Source organism: Anomaloglossus baeobatrachus, chromosome 5 (genome assembly GCF_048569485.1).
Source record: "Anomaloglossus baeobatrachus isolate aAnoBae1 chromosome 5, aAnoBae1.hap1, whole genome shotgun sequence".
Lineage (NCBI taxonomy): Eukaryota > Metazoa > Chordata > Amphibia > Anura > Aromobatidae > Anomaloglossus > Anomaloglossus baeobatrachus.
The window spans coordinates 49,106,535-49,127,661 of NC_134357.1; the positions used below are offsets into that span (position 1 = coordinate 49,106,535).

General features: G+C 39.5%; 1 protein-coding gene across 1 annotated transcript in view; it reads right to left on the reverse strand.

Moving 5' to 3' along the window:
* Positions 1–6,087: 6,087 nt before the first annotated feature.
* TCERG1L (transcription elongation regulator 1 like) overlaps positions 6,088–21,127 on the reverse strand; it is a 320,959-nt gene continuing 305,919 nt past the window's right edge. The window contains exons 11-13 of the mRNA XM_075348474.1: positions 18,527–18,616; positions 13,798–13,916; positions 6,088–6,970 (exon numbers count right to left, since the gene is read on the reverse strand). Coding sequence (XP_075204589.1) covers positions 6,814–6,970; positions 13,798–13,916; positions 18,527–18,616 — 366 coding nt within the window. The 3' untranslated portion in view covers positions 6,088–6,813. The remainder of the gene's footprint in view (positions 6,971–13,797; positions 13,917–18,526; positions 18,617–21,127) is intronic.

Here is a 21,127-nt window from a genome sequence, read left to right on the forward strand (position 1 = left end):
ACTTTGCTACCTACCCGGGTGCAATCCTGAGGACGAAAAAGGATGGCGTATTTTTGAATGTGCTTGATGCAAATCTAGCTGTGAAGTGTACAACTAGGGCACAAGTGCTGCCACTGAATGGGTGGGTGTGTGTGGGGCACAATTTTTGGAAAAAAAGGGAGACTCCGCTTGGAGTAACCCTTGATTGCTGTGTTTTTTAAAATTGATCCAAGATGAACAGAGCTGGGATCAGGAAAGACTTTGCTACCTACCCCGGAGTCATCTTGGGGACGGTTAAGTATGGCGTATTTTTGAATGTGCTTGATGCAAATCTAGCTGTGAAGTGTACAACTAGGGCACAAGTGCTGCCACTGAATGGGTGGGTGTGTGTGGGGCACAATTTTTGGAAAAAAAGGGAGACTCCGCTTGGAGTAACCCTTGCTTGCTGTGTTTTTTAAAAGGAGCCAAGATGAACAAGTCATGGTTCAGCAAAGACTTTGCTACCTACCCCGGAGTCATCTTGGGGACGGTTAAGTATGGCGTATTTTTGAATGTGCTTGATGCAAATCTAGCTGTGAAGTGTACAACTAGGGCACAAGTGCTGCCACTGAATGGGTGGGTGTGTGTGGGGCCCAATTTTTGGAAAAAAGGGAGACTCCGCTTGGAGTAACCCTTGCTTGCTGTGTTTTTTAAAAATGATCCAAGATGAACAGAGCTGGGATCAGGAAAGACTTTGCTACCTACCCCGGTGCAATCCTGTGGACGGAAAAGGATGGCGTATTTTTGAATGTGCTTGATGCAAATCTAGCTGTGAAGTGTACAACTGGGGCACAAGTGCTGCCACTGAAGGGGTGGGTGTGTGTGTGTGTGGCCCAATTTTTGGAAAAAAGGGAGAACTCCACTTGGAGTCACCTTGTGGTGTTTTACATGATTTTAGAAGGGCGTGCAATGCCTATATCTGTGTCTCCTCCTCTTTTTCCTTGTCCAGCTCTTTTGTTTTCGCATGAGTATATGTTCTTGTCACTTTCCCATGTGTTTGTGTTGTGAGTTGTTTGTCACCTTTTGAACACCTTTGAGGGTGTTTTCTAGGTGTTTTTATGTGTTTGTGATTGCCTGCCATTGTTTCCTATGCGGTTCGAGTTCGGTTCGTCAAACGTTCGACGAACTGAACTCGAACGAGACCTCCGTTTGGCGAACCGAACTTGAGCCGAACCGGGACCGGTTTGCTCATCTCTACTCACTACCCTTCGGAACACCTGCCAAGCCTTTCTTTCCAGGCCTGACTTCTTCTTCTCTACCTCTTCACATTGTAACATGCTATGAATCTGAGGTCCAGTAAAAACACCGGCTTTGAGTTTCGTATGTTACGCTCTCAGGAACATATAGCACAAGTAATGGAATGCAGCAGACTGAGAATCCAGTGTAGTAACAAACTGCTTGGCAAGACCAAGTTTTATAAGCAACGGTGGTAGAAGAACATTAGCAGGGTCAATTAAACTCTCATGACGGATGTTCTACTGACCAACAGGAACGAGTAATGTAATATCGATCTGAGACTCTGCTGTCTCACAAACACAAAAAATACAAATATTTTGTAAATCCACCTTGCAAACCAAGAAGGAACCAAATCAATACCTCGTACGTTCTTGGTCGGGAACACCAATACAACATGGACGTACGGGGTACATCCAATTTTGAGAAAGGCTTAATTACTCCCATTTTGTCATCTTTGGCAATATATTATCTCTTAAAAATGAATAGCACCCACTATAAAAAGTTTTCTTAAGAGTAAAACTCGTCACCCTGAGGTGATACCACCATTGTTCTAAGAATATGACATCACTTTGCACTTAAAGTAATAATATAAAGTATGTATAAACTCAAGACTCAAGTGTTGACCCAACTTCGATTTATTTGTATAGCTTTGATATGTACATTCTACACAATATGTAAATACATCTCCAGTCGTTATGTAATAAGAATATAAAATAAGGATAAAACATCGTTAATACAGTTAAAGTTTTCTTTTAGAATTTTAAGAATTGGTTATCACTAATATTTTGTCACCGAGCAACCACACATTATTTTATTTGTGTTTCTATGGCCATAATATGGACATTTTTGTAATAGAAATAATCCTAATTAAAGATGAGCAAACCTTTAAAATCTCATATTGGGCAGATTCACTCGAACATGCCAATAATCTGAATACCTTTGTTATGAAACTAAAATATTCTAAAAAGGTTAAAAGAAAGTAAGATACAGCAGGTGAATTAAAAATTGAATATGTCACCAATTTTCTAAGTAAATATATTTCTAAAAGTGCTAATGACATGAATTTCTCAGCAGATGGCAGTAACAACCCATCCAATCCACACAGGCAAAATAAAAACCAAAGTCCATAAATTTAGTGATGTGTAATAATGAGAAATGACACAGGGAAAAAGTATTAAACACGCTTACTGAAATGTATTTAATATTTAGTAAAGAAAAAAGCCTTTGCAGGTGATAAGAGCTTCAAGACGCCTCTTGGATGGAGAAACTAGTTGCTTACATTGCTCAGGTGTGATTGTGGCTATTCTCCCACACACTCTTTAAATTCTGAAGGTTCCGTGGGCTCATTCTATGAACTCTGAGCTTTAGTTCCTTCCATACATTTTCTATTGGAGACAGGTCATGTAATAGGCAGCTTTATTTTCTCTCTCTGAAGTTGAGTGTTTCCTTTGGTGTGTGTGTTTTTGATAATTTTCTTGCTGAAATTTCCACACTTTATTTTCATGATCCTGAAAAACAGCCCCACAGCATATTGTACCCACCTCCAAACGTCACTGTTGGCATGGTGTTTTTGGGGTGATATGCAGTACCTTCTGGCCTACCAACATGGTGTATATTACGGCATCCAAAGAGTTAAATTTTGGTCCCATTTGACCTGACTATATCATCCCAGTATTTCACAGGCTTGTCTAAATGTTGTTGAGTAAACTTTAAACGTGCTTGAACATGCATTTTGTTTCGCAATGGAGTCTTACATGGTGACCGTACATACAGGCCAGGGAGGATGGGTAAAATACTTCTTGTTTTCTTTGAAACAATTTTACCTGCTGACTCCAGGTCTTTCTGTTGCTCTCCATTGTTCTTTGCTCTTGGACAACTCTTCTGATAATTACTTTCACTATTTCTACAGCACGGTGGCTCAGTGGTTAGCACTGCAGCCTTGCAGCGCTGGGGTCCTGGGTTCAAATCCCACCAAGGCCACCCGTGTTTGCGTGGGTTTCCTCCGGGTTCTCCGGTTTCCTTCCAAAGACATACAGATAGGGTCTTTAGATTGTGAGCCCCAATGGGGACAGTGTTCCTGATCTATGTAAAGCGCTGTGGAATATGTTAGCGCTATATAAAAAATAAAGATTTGATTTGATTTTCACTCCTGTCTGAAATCTTGTGGAGAGCACTTGGTCAGGGCTGGTTTATGGTGAAATGCTGTTCCTTGTACTTCTGCATTATGGTCTCAACAGTGCTTAATATATCTTTCCGTAGTTTAGAAATAATTGTGTAATCAATGCCATTAGTATGTTTTGCAACAATAAGCTTGCAAAGGTCTTGAGACAGCTCACTGGTTTTACCCATCATGTGATATTTTTTGCGTAGCACCTTGATAATGAGAAATCTTTTTATAGGCTATCAGTTGAATCAGCTGATATTATTTTTCACTAAGTGGCAGGATTGCTTTCTAATTGCTTCTAGGTTTCAACTGGTGTCATGACTTTCCATGGCTTTTTACACCTCTTTTTCTTCATGTGTTGAATCCTTTTACCTGAGTCATTTTTCATTATTACCCATTACTAATTTATGGACATCTATGGTATAATTTATTTGCTAGTGTGAATTGCATGGAATGTTGCTGATACCTAGTGAGAAATTCATGTGAATAGCACCTTTAGAAATAAATCTCCTTAGAAAACTTGGGACATGTCCTGTTTTAGACCTACCCTTCACCTTTACTGCCACCACATTGCCCCGACAGCCTTCCAACTATTCTACTGAATATTGGTATTGAGTTTGGAATTTCTTCTGGTCCTGACTTCTTGACCTAATCTTGTTGGTGAGTTGCATCATTCCCAACATAACCATCTCAGGTCAACTTCTCTGGAAGATATTCCCAACTGCAATTCACCAACAAGGAACGAGAGTGGGAAAAATCAGGAAGGTGATGGATGAGCCTAAGCAAGTAAGTATAAAATGTCATTGGATTTTACCACATTTTCCAGCCATTAAGAGGATTCCACAAAACAGTCTCCAGTCTGCTGGATTTGTGAGAATACAACACTAAATTTTGGAGCTTGCCAAAGTTGCCATTTTTAGGAAATTCATAAAAAATGTTACTGACTTCTAAATGTTTCACTCATCTCTAGGCCTAATCTTTAAAGGAAACTTCCACTTTTTCTTATATTGTATATCAGATTCAACCCACCAGACCTGTCTAGATAAGTGATTCTAAAGTTTACATCCTTATTAGTAATACATGTTGGCATTCACTTTTCTAGAGCTCAATATTGGAATCTTTTGTAATCTGCAGATTAATTTGTACCCTGAGGCATATGTTCACCTTCATTGCTGTGTGTCACACTACTGTAAACGATGAGTAGTTGTATCACAGATATCTACAATTACTGTCCACCTACATGACAAGCAACCCTTTCAGTGGTTAATTACCCTTCATGATCACTCTACCAAAACTAGAGGTGCTGGAATGTCCCTTCCCTCACTTCCATTGTACCTGTATGTGTCCTATAATTTTTCTACCTTAAAGGGGTTGTCCAGTACTTTTACATTGATGGCCTATCCTTAGGGGCCCTTTGCACACTACGACATCGCAAGCCGATGCTGCGATGCCGAGCGCGATAGTCCCCGACCCCGTCGCAGCTGTGATATTTTGTGATAGCTGCCGTAGCGAATATTATCGCTACAGCAGCTTCACATGTACTTACCTGCCCTGCGACGTCACTCTGGCCGGTGACCCGTCTCCATCCTAAGGGGGCGGGTCGTGTGGCGTCACAGCAACGTCACACGGCAGGTGGCCAATAGAAGCGGAGGGGCGGAGATGAGCGGGACGTAAACATCCTGCCCACCTCTTTCCTTCCGCATTGCAGACGGGACGCAGGTAGGAGATGTTCCTCGCTCCTGCGACTTCATACACAACGATGTGTGCTGCCGCAGGAACGAGGAACAGCATCGTGCCGTCGCTGCAGTCAAAATAATGAAAATGACACTACACCGATCATACGATACCGACGCTTTTGCGCTCGGTAATCGTAGTTAAAACAATTTAAACACTACGATGTCGAGAGCGACGCTGGAAGTGCGTCACTTTCGATTTGACTCCACCAACATCGCACCTGCGATGTCGTAGTGTGCAAAGGGCTCCTTAGGACAGGTCATCAATGTCTGATCGGCTGGGGTCCGACACCTGCACCGCTGTTGATCAGCTGTTTCTGGCCCTGTTGATGGCAGCAGGCAGCCAGAAATGTTCAGTTCAGGAGCTGCTCCATCTTTTGATAGTGGCCGTGGCTGGGTACTGCACATCCGTCCCATATTAATTAGAATGGGAAGCGGATGGGCAGTGGCCGGCCTTGGCCGCTATCAGAAGATGGAGCAGCTCCAAAACTGAGCATTTCCAGCTGCCTGCTGCCACCAGGACTGGGAACAGCTGATCGATGGGAGTGTGGGGTATCAGACCCCAGCCGATCAGACATTGATGACCTATCCTAAGGATAGGTCATCAATGTAAAACTAATGGACAACCGTTTTAAATGGAAAGACCACTCTCTATGATGCCTGTATACAGTTTGACAAATAAGAGAGCAGGAGGAGAAAAATTGAAACACCCCTTCTCTTAACAACAGGCAATGGACACCAAGATAGATAGAAGGGAGACATCTTAAAATCAACACTTTGTGCTCATTTTTACGTTTTAAAACATAAAATAAAGTACACTGCAATTTTATTAGTCACTGCATTGGCCATAAGATGAGTCTAGGTCTGTGGGAACAATATTGACCATGTAAAAATGTTTGAGAACGAATGTAATGATGAACCTTAAGACACCGTGAATATGACCATTCTTAAAATATTTATTAAAAAAAAAAATTGTATACAAATTTGATGAGAAAACTTCCATGCATACTTACGGCTTACAATAAAAAGAATAGAACTATACATCGGATGGCTTTAGAAAATAACGCTGCTACCGGTGACTTCTATGAACAAGCTACTTATAGCATGAAAGTCCATTGAAGCGAAAAAAAAATATTTTTTTTTCTGATAATGACATAATTTAGGATTGTCCACACTTCACAAATAGTTTTGAACAAAGTTTTTAACCACTCAGACAATGGCATAAGGTGATGCATAAAGCATTGTTTTTCCGGATACACAATTATTACTAGTTTAGGGAGACTGTGCTTTCAACAACAACGGAAAAGTGTTTTTGTTCCGACATTTTAATGGAATTAGCTTCTATCATCACTTAATTTAGTTCTTTACATTGTGCATCTAACTGGTAATTTGCATAATTGAAGCAACTTCAGATTATAATGGAAAATAGAAACACATTGAACTGAACATTGTAAAAAAATAGCTTCAATATGAAACATTATTCCTATGACAACTTTTAATTTTGTGTCGTTTTTTTCTTCGGATAGATTCTTAATATACCAAGCTTGGTGAAGTCTCCAGGATATAATATCCTCAATGGATTTGGAAACTTTCCATTCTTCTTTCAGAAACTACAACATAGGGGAAATGTTTATTGCACACGTGGGGTATTTTTCTTTAGTTTTATCTCATTTTCCGTAATCTCATTCTGTTTTCTTTGTCCCTTTTTTTGAGCAAATTGATGAACTGATTGAAAAAATGTTCTTGGTCCTTCATTTTCTGGACGACACGAAAACGTTGGTCTCTTCCGTATTTGTCTGCAAATTCCTTAAAAGTGGTCCTAATGAGAATAATGTAAAATATTAGTAATAATAATAATAATAATGATAACAAATATACTTTTTGCCAGCACCACATTTATTATCAGGCTATAATTAATAATATATAATGAAAATTAAATATCTCAGGGCAGATCAAAGTGCGCCTGCACAGAACCTCAATGCCAGCTAGTGTGGATGACGTAGGATGCGTCATGCACCCATGCTTCAGAAGAAGGAGGACAACGATGGCCGAAAGAGGCAGCGCCGGTACCGGAGAACGGACACACCCATCCGACCAGTCTGCACTGCACTGCCCCTTAGGTGAGTTTATAAAGTGATTTTTACATTCTACACAGCGGCCTGGGCTCTTATATACAGCATGTTAGAATGCTGTATATTAGAGCCCAGTGGTAGTTGCAACAGCTTATAGTCACCAAATTTGGTGAAAGGTTCCCTTTAAGATCTATGGGCTGGACACTGATCTCCATTGGAATCTGCCTCCAGAACTTATTATAAGTGAAAAGGGGCCAGTGTGAGACATGTAGATCAGTAAAGCAGACTATCAGTCATTACATGTCTCACACTGGTAACAATCCCTTTCATTTAAAATAAGCTCTGGAGGCAAATTCTCAGGGAGATCTGTGTCTGTCCCATAGATCTAAACAGCTCATTTACATATTATTAAAAATGTGGATTTCTCTTGATTAAGACATCGGATTGCAGATATCAAGGTATCATTTTTTTTCAACTTTCCATGACATTCATGCCCATATAGATGGCTTAGGAGAGTTCAAACTGTTAATGAGTCCCTTTAAAGTCATCCTTAAAGGAGCACTCTTCCCTTGGAGGACTGGACGCATTAATCTTTTCATAGCCTACCCAGTGATTTTAAATAGAACTGTGTAATGTCTCCTTTACCCTGTGCCCGCACTACAAGGAACTGAACACTTGTTGTTTCCTTAATTAATTACAACATATTTTTAGTTGTTTCATCATCTTGTTAGTAGATCATTCTAACAAAAATATATTCTGAAGAGTGGAAAATATTTTACTTACACAATATCTCAGTAGCAAAAACCACCCAAAAATGGTAGAGTTTATATGGGACATCCAGCTCCTTGAAGCTGCTTAACTTTTTGGTTTCAAAACTTTTTTCTTAAAGGAAAAATACATTTTTATATTGTTTATTTTTTCTTTTTTTCTTTCAGTAATTTTTGTAATTTCATTATTACCTCAATTTTTATTTTCCTTTCCTAAACTCTATGCTGTGCTGTTGTTTCTATACTCATTCTTCCATTAGAAGCTCACTTCTACAATTGTTCGATAAGATGTCCTATATTCAAAAAGTCGGTGTATGTGAATTCCCAGATCTGCGCCTCCCTCCTTCGAAGCTCCGTACTCAGACAAAGGATAATTATGGTACATACATTATAGTGTATGAATTTTGCTAAGTAGCAGAAGAAAAGAGCTTGATCCGGGCACTGAAACATCGTGTTTGGAAGAGAAGCAAGTAAGTTAAAGTAATTAAGTATATTATAAAATTCCATAATCTTGCATTGCCTGAAGGATGATTAAATAAAATTTAGTTACTCTTTAAAATGTAATTACAAAAAATTAGTGAAATTTTCAGTCTTTAAACTGTGTCGTATTCACTTCATGACATTTTACAATTTAATGAACTGCCGTAATGAAAACTTAAAATAGTTAAGGAAAGTTGCTCTAATCTCTCTAAAGGGGGTTACTTCACCTTCTGAAGTGTATAAAATTGCAAAGTGATTATAAATATAAGCAAATTTTTAATTTATACCTTAAGAAAATCCACTTTGTTCTTAAAGGGATCCTGTTTGGTCCAATATTCACCCAGAACCACGAGCAGTTCTGGATGCATATTGCTAATCCCTGCCTAACCGTCCCTGTATACACTAGCATAGATAATGAGTAGGGATGATCGAATACCTCAAATATTCGGCTTCGCGAATATTTTCCGAATACCTCGCTGCTATTCGACTATTAGATGCGCAATGTAAGTCTTTGGGAAGCCCAAATAGTACCGAATAGTTGTTATTCGGGTTTCCCCATAGACTTACATTGTGCATCGAATATTCCCGAATAGTCGAATAGCGGCGAGGCATTCGGAAAATATTCGCGAAGCCGAATAATTGAAGTTTTCGATCATCCCTAATAATGAGAAATATAGAAAAAGAATTTCTAAAGATCCTTTATGATATGCTAATGAGGCCAGGGACTAATTGCAAGGGCATTAGTTCCCTTGGCTAGTTGGCCCCCTTAGCATGTAAGCACTCCCCTGTGGCCATGCTAACATGCTAATCAATGTGCAGCATCAGAGGCATGGTTGAACTCACCTCTGCTGCCACCGTGCTCGACACTGGATTTCGGCTCAGTGCGCATGATCAGAAGTTCCAAACTTCCGGTCATGCGTACTATGAAGCCAGGTGTAGGCATCTCGGCTTCAGAGAAGTCTAGTACACATGTTCCAATGTTTCGATCATGCTCACTGAGCCAAAAACCAGCAGTTGCAGCAGAGGTGAGCACGACTAATGCTGAACATTCATTAGCATGTTAGCACATCCACAGGGGCTTGCTTACATGTGAAGGGGGCCAACTACCCAAGGTAACTAATGCCCTTACAACTAGTCCCTGGCATCATTAGCATATACTAAACGATCTTTAGAAATACTTTTTCTAAAGATCTCTTTATGTATGCTACTATAGGCTGTGACAGTTAGGCAGGGATTAGAAATATACAGCCAGAACTGCTCTTGGTTCTGGCTGCATACAGGACCTGACTGGTTCCATTTAAGAGCGCAGGGATTTTTAATTTTATAGTGTACTGCTGTTTGCCAAAGCTTACCGCCAACCTCTGCAGTCTATTTGAGCCAGGTGGTTTCCTAAGCTTGGAGCGCATGTTTCAAAGCCCTTTGCTTTAGAGCTTGCAATCACCATTGTGCACCTGGCATGATCACTGGACCTGCTTTGTTTAGCAACTGAAAGAGCAAAGTTCAGACTATAGCAGGAAAATTAAAATAGACAAAAAGTTGTGTTGATCAATCTTCAATTTATGTTGCAAAGAAGAAATTGGATGATTATGGAGCAGACCACATGATTCCCTACTTCGTCAGAAAATTATTGTATACAAAGAAATAACACGCCAATAATAGGCACTAAAAGGGGGTGTTTTCATGAATGCTTTTTATTTTTCTACCCTCACATCCAAAAAGAGGTTACACCACAGAGTGAAATTTAGCAAATTTTCAAGAATTGTACCCTTCATCAGGCTGGGGATAGGTTATGTGCAGAATGTCTTTCTCAGATAAAAAATAGACCACAAAAAAAACACTTGTACAAGTATACGAAGGGATGAAATCAGTGGGATTTCTAGAAATCAAACAGAGTGCAGAAATCACTATTGCCCATAGGTGAAGGAACTCAGGGGTGTAACATGCAGTGGATCTAGAGGAATGCACTAAGAGTGATACCCCTATCCATAGCCTGACGATGGGTACAATACCCAAAATTTTGCTATATTTCATTCTGCGGTGTAACCTATTTTGGATATGAGGGTAGAAAAATAAAAAGCATTTCATGAAACTCCCTCCCCCCTTATTCTGTCTATTATTGTTGTGTATTCCTTTGTATACAATATTTTTCATATGCAACAGAAGAATGAAACTGCTGGTTCAAACTCTCATTCTTCAGGTGTGCACTGCTTCCTACCAAGGGGAAAGTCAGGAGCCAAAGAAGATATGCGTTCCTGAAGAAAGAATGCTAGATAACCCCTTTTACTAATTGACCTTTTTATGAAAAATGGGACCCTGGTCTATAGGTAAAGTATGGCCTCTCCCCTTTGCTTAGATGTAAATATGATCCAAATACTACCTGCAAATTAACCACTTCACGACCTTTGACGGATCTATCCGTCATGGATCGTATGAGGTTAAGCTCCACCCCCGGCGATCGGCGCATATATCAGCTATTTTCAACAGCTGACATGTGTGCCTGCATGTTACGAGTGGAATCGCATTCCACCCGTAACATTAACCCCTTACATCTCGCTGCCAAAATCTGGCAGCGAGATGTATATACACACGGTCAGGATTTTCACTTACCGCTGCCCCCACCGGAAGTCACGTGAGCGATCACGTGACTTCCGGTTGTTGCCATGGTAGCTCAGGGTCATGTGATCACGCCTGCAGCTATGACGAGTCACTTTCATTTTCACTCGGCCCGGAGCCAAATAAATCAGGAAGTGACCATATCTGCTGTTTACAGCTCTGTAGCTGTGATCAGCAGATAGGGCAGAGCGATCGGATTGCTGATCGCTATAGCCCCCTAGGGGGACTAGTAAAATAAAAAAAAAGCAAAAAAAAGTTTTCAAAAATAATAAAAAAAACCCTAAAAGTTCAAATCACCCCCCTTTCACCCCATTGAAAATTAAAGGGTTAAAAAAAAAAAAATATATACACATATTTGGTATCGTCGCGTTCAGAAATTCCCGATCTATCAAAATATAAAATCAATTAATTTGATTGGTAAATGGCGTAGTGGCAAAACAATTCCAAACGTCAAAATTACGTTTTTGGTTGCCGCAAGTTTTACGCAAAATGCAATAACAGGCGATCAAAACGTAGCATCTGCGCAAAAATAGTACCATTAGAAACGTCAGCTCGAGATGCAAAAAATAAGCCATCATTAAGCCATAGATCCCAAAAAATGATTCCATAGATCCCATAGATTCGGAAAATTGGCGCAAAACGTAAGCCACTTTTATTGGACAAGCTTGTGAATTTTTTTTAACCCCTTAGATACAAGTAAACCTATACATGTTTGATGTCTACAAACTCACACCAACCTCAGGCATCATACCCACACATCAGTTTTACCATATAGTGAACACGGTGAATAAAACATCCCAAAAACTATTGTGCCATCACACTTTTTTTGCAGTTTTTCCACACTTGGAATTGTTTTGGTGTTTTCCAGTACACCATATTGTAAAACTTATGGTTTCATTTAAAAGTACAACTCATCCTGCAAAAAACAAGCCCTCATATGGCAAGATTGATGGAAAAATAAAAAAGTTACGGCTCTCGGAAGAAGGGGAGCAAAAAACAAAAACGCAAAAACGGAAAGTGCCCGGGGACTGAAGGGGTTAACATTCAGTCTGACAATAATGTATAGTTAAAAATGTGACACAAAAAGGAGGCTTATTTCTGTAAAAGATGTGAGCTGTCTCCTCAGTGAGAGCCACTTGCAATTTCTAAATCAATCTCACTGGGGGTAAAATAGTGTTTGGCTGCCAATGGCAGCTAAAAGTTGCTATAAATGCACCAGACTGTGGTGATTTTACTATAAATGTTCTGTTCATCTACTTGAGAACACATATTTAAGTGGTATCCATTTGGGATCCAAAAGAGCTATGGTAATTCTTTTTGGTCAAGAGTCAAATGATTCAGCTTCCTAGAAAGAGCCAAGCTGCTTGTCACTATTGGGGGATTATAGTTGTCCTCTTGGATTACAACCTATGGGTCTTTTGGAAAATTGGAGTCATGAGCAATTGTCTTGTTGTTGGAAACTATTGGCAACTTGAGGACTGGAGCCCCTTATCTCTATCTGGAACTCTACATTTAAATGTTGTTTTATTTCATTTGCTACTGAAGTAGTTAAATGCCAGTTTTTCTGCCAGCAGCTCTCCTGCAGTTAAGGTCAGCTGCACCTGCTCTGCAGACATACCCCCTTGTGCTTAAATAGCTAGGTCATGCAGCAAGCTTTGCTGACTATACAAAGCCATTTGTATGAAAGCCACCTTAGTGGAAGGAGCTGCTGTGGATTCTCCAGAAGTCATATCCTATCAATTTTTGGTTGTTTACCCCCTGTTTGTGTCTCCAACTCTGGATTTAGTTAATCTCACCTGCCTCTCTCTAGTCAGGGCATCTATAGGGTTTCTGAGGGTCTCAGGTTTCTGCTTGGCTACAGTTGCAGAGACTGTAGATTGACTGGCTAGGAGAGCAGGGACAGCTCAGGTGAGGCTAGAGGGTGCCTATATACCCTCTCACTAGTCCCAGGTCCTACCATTGTTATTGTGTCCCTGGTGTTCCCCCCTTTTCTGTGGTGTTTTTTAGATGTGTTTTTCCTTGTGTGTCAGACCTCTATTGGTTGGAATGCGAATGCCCCTCTCATTGCATGACATCTAGTTTGCAACCTGCTAAAAATGCCGACATCCTTTTAGAGATTCTTCTTAACTCCTATGTCTTTTTTTTCAATCTATATTCTTAATATGTGCTCCATGACTAATTCTAAGCCCAAGCAAACTAAAAAATCATTGTGAATTAGACCTAAAATGTAGTTTGGCTTTTTTACCCAATGTGAAGATCAGCCACCTCTCCATTTCCGGCATCACAAGACAGCGCCTTTTTCACGGGATAGATGCTGATCCCAGAGGTCAGCCTTGCACCTCTTAAACATTCATGGCATATGCAGTCTGAGATGGGAATACCTTAATAATCAGATTTTTAGAAAGAATGGGATACTCCAAAATATGTTCAGATATTCCTGCAGCGCCCCCACAGGAGAAAAGAAGCATTACACAGTTCAAATTAAATCAATGGTCTATACATGTAATGACCAGATGTAGTCAGTCATCTAGAGCCAGAGATAGTATTTGTAGCAAGTACAGTAAGTAATAGTTAATTGTCTACTTGCTTCAGTTCAGAACACAATATATTATTAAATGACTAATAAATTGAAAATCTGAATTTAGTAGTACAAAGTATAATTACTAACACTATGAAATAATCTACAAGTGACTTTATAGAAGTTTCAGTAATACCTTGGAGACAATTTGGATTCTTCTAGAAGCTTTTTAAATTCTTCTTTGGCAAGCATTAATTTACTTCTCTTTTCTTTATATTCTTCCTTAATGCGAGTCTTTACAAATTGTTCAAACACCTAAAAGTGAAGCCATTTAAATGTTATATCCGGACAAAACCTTAGTTTTTATTACATTATCTTTTTCAGATTCTCAAAAACATTTCTACTAATATACAAATATACAACCAGTGGAGATATTTAGTCTTGAATTTAAAATACGGTAGTTTATTCTTGCATACATTAGTAAATTCAATGTGAGATCGAGCTGAGGATTATTTATTTAGACCGATACATTTTACTATAAGCGTACCACTATATCATGTAACAAATTGCAATGCAAATTGTAATGGCCCCCTAAATTTAGAATTTTAGCAAATTTTTGTCATTCAATCCATATAAATACAGCAAATCAATGTATATATGCCTTCTATTTTGCTGTCTTCTTTTTGAAGGCTGGGAAGGTTATAAAGTAAAAATACATTATACTCTCATGCCCTAGTCCCTTATCTGTCCTTAAATACCCTCCTTAATCCTCTCCTTCAGACTACGTCTTTGGTTCTTTAGCTGCTCCCTTACAACGTAATAACAATGATTGGAATCATTCAGTCTTGAGATTGCTGACACATGTGTGACTCTGTGCCATTCATTGCACTGGCTGCCCAAACATTATAGGATTCCATTTAAATTGCTTGTTCTCACCCACAAAAGCCTCCACAGTGCCCCACCCCCCTACATTTCCATCCTTATCTCTGTCCATCACCCTACCTGTTCTCTACCCTCTGCAAGTGACTTTTGACTAACATCCGCACTAATCCTAACCTCCCATGCCTGGCTCCAAGACTTCTCCTGAGCTGCACTAATTCTCTGGAATGCTCTACCCCAAGAATATAAGACTAACCACAACTTACAATATTAGACACTCCCTAATAACAAATCTTTTTAGAGCAGCCAATCAGTCCCACTTTGAAGTCCTTTTATATACAGCCCATTCACTCTTTGAATATTAAGCTTCACCGCACCCAAAAGCATTACAAAGATTGCCTGGTAACTGGCTAATGTAGCCTTTATCAATCCCCATGTCTTCAAGATGGCTTGACCATCATTGTAAATAAACCCTTGTACCTTGTGTTACTCGAACTCATTGTAGATAGTAAGCTCTTACGAGCAGAATTGTCATTATTTTGCTTTAATTATTGTATTTTCAATAACTGTTAGTTATGACTGTATATGAAACTCTAAATTGTAAAGTGCTGCGGAATATGTTGCCGCTATATATATTAATATTATTATTATTTATTATTATTATAGCGCCATCAATTCCATGGCGCTTTACATGTGAAAGGGGTATACATAATAGGGCAAGTACAATAATCATAAACAATACAAGACACAGACTGGTACAGGAGGAGAGAGGTCCCTGCCCGCGAGGGCTCACAGTCTACAAGGGATAGGTGAGGATACAGTAGGTGAGGGTAGAGCTGATTGTGCTGCGCTGCATCAGACTGAGGGTCACGGCAGGTTGTAGGCTTGTCGGAAGAGGTGGGTCTTCAGGTTCCTTTTGAAGCTTGTCAAGGTAGGCAAGAGTCTGATGTGTTGTGGCAGAGCATTCCAGAGTATGGGGGAGGCACGGGAGAAATCTTGGATGCGATTGTGGGAAGAGGAGATGAGAGGGGAGCAGAGAAGGAGATCTTGTGAGGATCGAAGGTTATGTGACCCTGTCACATGGGTGTGACATATTTCATGAACATTAATAATGTGCTTTGCACCCCCAAATGATCGTTTAAGGCCAATTACTGGCCATAGCAACAAAAGTGAGTTCCATCCAGAAGAAACAAAGACCAGCATGGAGGACAGGGGAGTTGCAGCAAATGTGGCATAGGGGAGTTTAATGTACTTTATTATTTTTTACCACCTTCCGTCACCTTTATTCATTATGTTTTGGGGTCTGGAGAGGATAAAGTTCTAAATAAAAGTCTTTTCACATCGGCCATCACTTTCGCCACCAATCGTAAAAATGACCACATATTAATAAAAGTCAGGTAATTGTGTGGTTTGTTACGTGCATAAATGTCAAAAAGTCTAGCCATTTTGGTTGCCACTTTGATTCTGATTTTATCAAAAATGACAACTGATAAGCTTGCATTTCCTATTTGGACTTGAATAATGTTCGCATGGAAAAAAAAATAGTTATGTAGTGGATATAAAAAATCTACAGACCCATGTTAAAATGCTGTTTTTTTGTCTTGTAAAGAAATAATACATAGAGGAACAATTTCAGAACTTTTTCCACCTTCATTGTCACCCTTAATCTGTAAAATTCGAATTAAAAAAAATAAAATAAACACAATTTTGGGAGGCAAAAGAAAAGAACTAAAATAATGTAGTTGCATAAATATGCACAGCCTTAAAGTAATACTTTGTTGAAATACACTTATATTTTATGACAGCATTCAGTCTTTTGGGGTAGTTTATCAGCATGGCACATCTATGACTGGCAATCTTTGCTCACTCTTCCTTGAAGTTTCTCCAAATTTGTCAGATTGAAAGGGCATCATACAGATTTTTAATTGGATTCAAGTCTGGGCTCAGGCTGGGCCCTTTCAAAACTTTCATAGTCTTCTGATGAAGATTTAGAGGTGTTCTTAGGGACACCATCATGGTGAAATGTTAAATTCTTCTTTATTTTAACCCTTTTAGCACAGACAAAGTATTTCTTGCAAAATTTACTCATATTTGGAACTGTTTATAATTCTCCTAACCTTGTCTAAAAATCCAGTTCCAGATGATGAAAAAAAGCATAATTGTGCCTCCACCATGCTTTACTGTATGTGTTCACTTTGGTGATAAGCAGTCTTGACTTTGCACCAACTCATCGTTTGGAATTGTGGACATAACATTCAACCTTGATCTCATCAGAGTATAACACATTTTTCCACATGCTTTAGGCATGATTTGATTGTAGGTTTTGGCAAAACATAGCCAGGTGTTTTTCTTTGTAAGAAAAGTAAGAAAAAGCTTCCATCTTGCCACCTTACTCCACAGCCCAGACATGAAAAATACTGGAGATTATTGTCATATGCAGTATCCAAGCAGTACTTGTCTGAAAATGTTTTCTCTTGTCTTTTCATCAATTTTTGAGGGACGTTCAGTTCTAAGTAATAAAACTGCTGTGCCACGCTTAAGCCACTTCCTGATGACAATTTTTAAAGTGTTCTAAGGTATATCTAAAGCCTTGGACATTTTTTCTACCCTTCTTCTGACTGATTACTTTCAACAATGAGATCCTTTTGCTGTGATGTAAGCTTTTTTTCTGGACCATGGCTTTTGTTGTGAAATCTAAGTAAATGTCAGAAATATCCTACTAGAATACTAAAACTTTATATGAGGTTTATTAGAATCACTGTAAAATATGGCATCTGTGTACTTGCTACTAGTTTTAATGTGATTGGCTGATTCTGCAGAGTAAATTATAAGAGGGTGTTCCAACTTATGCAGCAACCACATTAGTTTAATTTTGTTATTTTTATTTCCCACACACAATTATTTTAGCTTGCTTGCTAATTATTTGTACAGATGATGGGTGACCATTTAAGGTGGAAAAAGTTGTGAAATTATTCTTCTTAATATGATTTACAATAATTTATTACAACTGACAACCCCCTATAACAAAAAACAAGAAAGGTAGAAAGGAGCATATCTGGGACTAAAATCCAAACTCTTTTATTTACAGTAATCATATAAAAAATTCATATTCCGCAGGCATTTATATCTGACGCGTTTCAAGCATGATACATGCTCTTAATCAAAACGTGTCAGTTCTCTAAATTCCTTGCTGTATATGAATTTTTTATATAATTAAATAAAGGTTTGGATTTTAGTCCTGGATATGCCCTTCTCTACCTTCCTTGTTTCTTCATATATAACCTGTGAGCCAGAATAGTGGAGCATTGGATCAAGGTGAGCAGAATTGGATTTGTTGCACTACAAGTCACGGTATGCTGTTTTTCACATAACCCCGTATAACATTCCACCAAAAATGATATATTATATACAGTGGCTCCACACCCCCCTAACATTTTAACAAGAGTGTATAGACTATTCAATGGGTGGTATGGTGGCTCAGTGGTTGGCACTGTACGGTGGGGCAGTGGTTAGCACAGTATGGTGGCTCAGTGGTTAGCACTGCAGTCTTGCAGCGCTGAGGTCCTGGGTTCAAATCCCACCAAGGACACCATCCTTGGTGGGATTTGAACCGAGGACCCCATCTGCAAGGAGTTTGTATGTTCTCCCCGTGTTTGCGTGGATTTCCTCCCACACTAAAAAGACATACAGATAGGGACTTTAGATTGTGAGCCCCAATGGGGACAGTGTTGCTGATGTATGTAAAGCGCTATGGAATTTATAGCACTATATAAATGAATAATTATTATTATCTACCATGCATTTTTGGGTGGGATGTTATAAAGAGTTGTCACGTCATTATTGTAAATAGTAATTTATCCCGCTAGATCATGCAAATAATTACATTATTTTAAAGATAATAATTTACTTAAAAGTCTCCTGAGTCTAGATATTTATATTTTTTGGTGCTCCCTGTTGTTTTTTTGTACACAACTGTGGTTTCAAATAAAGTAATACTTTTTCTGAGCTGTCACACGTCTGCCATTTACGTAGAACACACAACTTGCCTGTTTTCGTTCTTCTGAGTTTAGCAGGAGATATCGAGGATCAAACACGATTTTATGCAGCTCCTTTTCCCATGTGGAGAATGCAGACACCTGCGGAGAATTCAAAACAGTTTGTTCCATTATAAACATTTTTCTCATTCCGTTTTACTTTAGTCTGCTGACACTTTAATGGACTTAAGAAACAGATAATTAAACCTTTCTGTTCCGAGATCCGGACGACTCACCAATTGTTATGGAGGATATGTAAATATTGAGGATGATATTAGTCGATATATCACATCACTATAGAAAAACATGAATATTACTTTAATTAAATTTGATAACAAAATGCACAATGTGCTAGCCTATGTTCTCTTCTGCTCTTCTTTCCATGATTTTTGATAACACAAGCACATTGAAGAAAACTCTCACTATTGCCCATCTATTAGAGGTAGCTATCCAATAGGTCAGTGTTAAGCCCTTTCAATAAGATTATGTCCGCATGCTGCGTTCTTGATTTGACAAATAAAAATGCACCGTGTGGCAGACATGACAACTGTAAACACTGTTTGACAAAAAAAACTTGGTAAAAACCCATGCGTTTTCGATGCATTTTCAATGTGTTGTTGTCAGTGCATTTTTTAAAGGAGAAATAAAATATGATAGGATAGGATAATTGATAGCTGGAATAGATAGAATAAATAAATAGAAAGAATAGATAGATAGAATATATAGAATAGCTGGAATAGATAGAATAAATAGACAGAAAGAATAGATAGATAGATAGATAGATAGATAGATAGACAGATAGATAGATAGATAGATAGAGGGATAGATAGATAGATAGATAGATAGATAGATAGATAGACAGATAGATAGATATATAGAGGTATAGATAGATAGATAGACAGATAGATAGATAGATAGACAGATAGATAGATAGATAGATAGATAGATAGAGGGATAGATAGATAGAAGGAACATATAAGGAATAAATAATAAGAAAGGACATATAGCGTAGATGGAAAGAAATAACAGAACAGCTTGATATATTGACTGGAAATCACCTGAGTGACGGCACCACTGATCGCGTGGCTCACTTGCCCATATCTCACAAGAGGCAAGCAGCCAGATTGACCTGGTCCAGGTTACAAGCAAACGGGCCAAAAAGAGGGGAGAACAGGCAGCAGCAACTTCCCTGGATGACCCCCGTAGGGACTTCAAGTCGGGGTCACCCCAAAAACACCAGGGCTAGAGAAGGTGAGTTGGTAGTCACCCTCAAAAGTCACCCTGACGGAGTGCCTGGTTTCCTCTGGTTAATCCCAGCTACGCCTGGGTACTCACCCTGCCATCTATTGTGAGTAAAAACCCTGAAGGACTGTCTGGACTGCTTGAGTCATTCTGTGACCTGTGGTTCCACACACCTACACAGGGACCTGCCTCTCTCTTGGGAGGCCACGACACCCAGCTGCGCACAACACCAGCCCCAGGCATCCCCTAACCTGCAGCGGCGGTCCCCTGACCGCAATACCGAGAGTGACGTTACGAAATTCCTAAAAGAAGATAGCCTACCTGTGACCAAACCATCCCACGTGGAGTCCCTGAAGGTAATGCACCGCTACACCTGGGCTGGGGGCTCCACACAACCATAGCAGCATGGATTGGTGGAATGACGTACATCAGGGAGTACAGATGAGCAATTTGATTACCAAGGTCCTGATTTGCATTCGGTACAGTCCTTCATGGCAGCCGGTCTTCATTTCTGTGCAAGGAATACTCAATCCGGCATTCAGGGCTACTCTGGCGCTTACGAGACCCTGTGACATCGTGATGCAATGTCATGTAGATCAGAAACTGATCAGAAACCAATGGGAAACCAGTCATTTGTGCAGGTTAGAAGCTGTATCTTTCATATTGGTTGTTTTATTAGGCATTTGGAAATAAAACAACCCATTTTGGTGAACTTATTCACCTTTGACAAGTTTACAAGCCAATAAGTACACTACCTTTAAGAAAGAAGACAAACTTCTGATATTAGATAACAGCACGGAGGTGGTATTGATTTCCCATTGGGCTCTGACGCTGCTGACCATTATCTTCTCTGCCTTCCTTATACTTGGCAGGGTTAGCATCTTGAAGTAAGATAGATATTAAAGGGAACCTGTCACCGGATGTTTATAATACTCACCTAACGGTCGGTGCAGAGCAGACTAGTATGATGGGCGTCTCCGTTCTCTGGGTCCGGGCCTCCTCTTTCGGCCATCTTTGTCCTCCTTTTGAAGCTAGTGTGGATGATACGTTCTACATCCTCTACACTAGCTGGTATTGAGGTCTTGCGCAGGTACACTTTGATCTGCCCTGAGTAGGGCAGATCAAAGTATTGTAGTGCGCCTATTATACTATTCGAATAGTATGTAATAGGCTGTTGACTGGGTTACTATGCACCTGTAAGTGTGAACGTAGCCTTATGCAACCAATAGTGTGCAATTTTATCATCCAGCAATCACCCCCTCCATATTCTGGAGTTGTGTGAGTGATTTGTTCCTCTTGCACCTGTGATACTTACATCTATTGGGGGTTTTGCTGCACTAATGTTAGTGCATTGGTTTTTCTTGGCCTGAG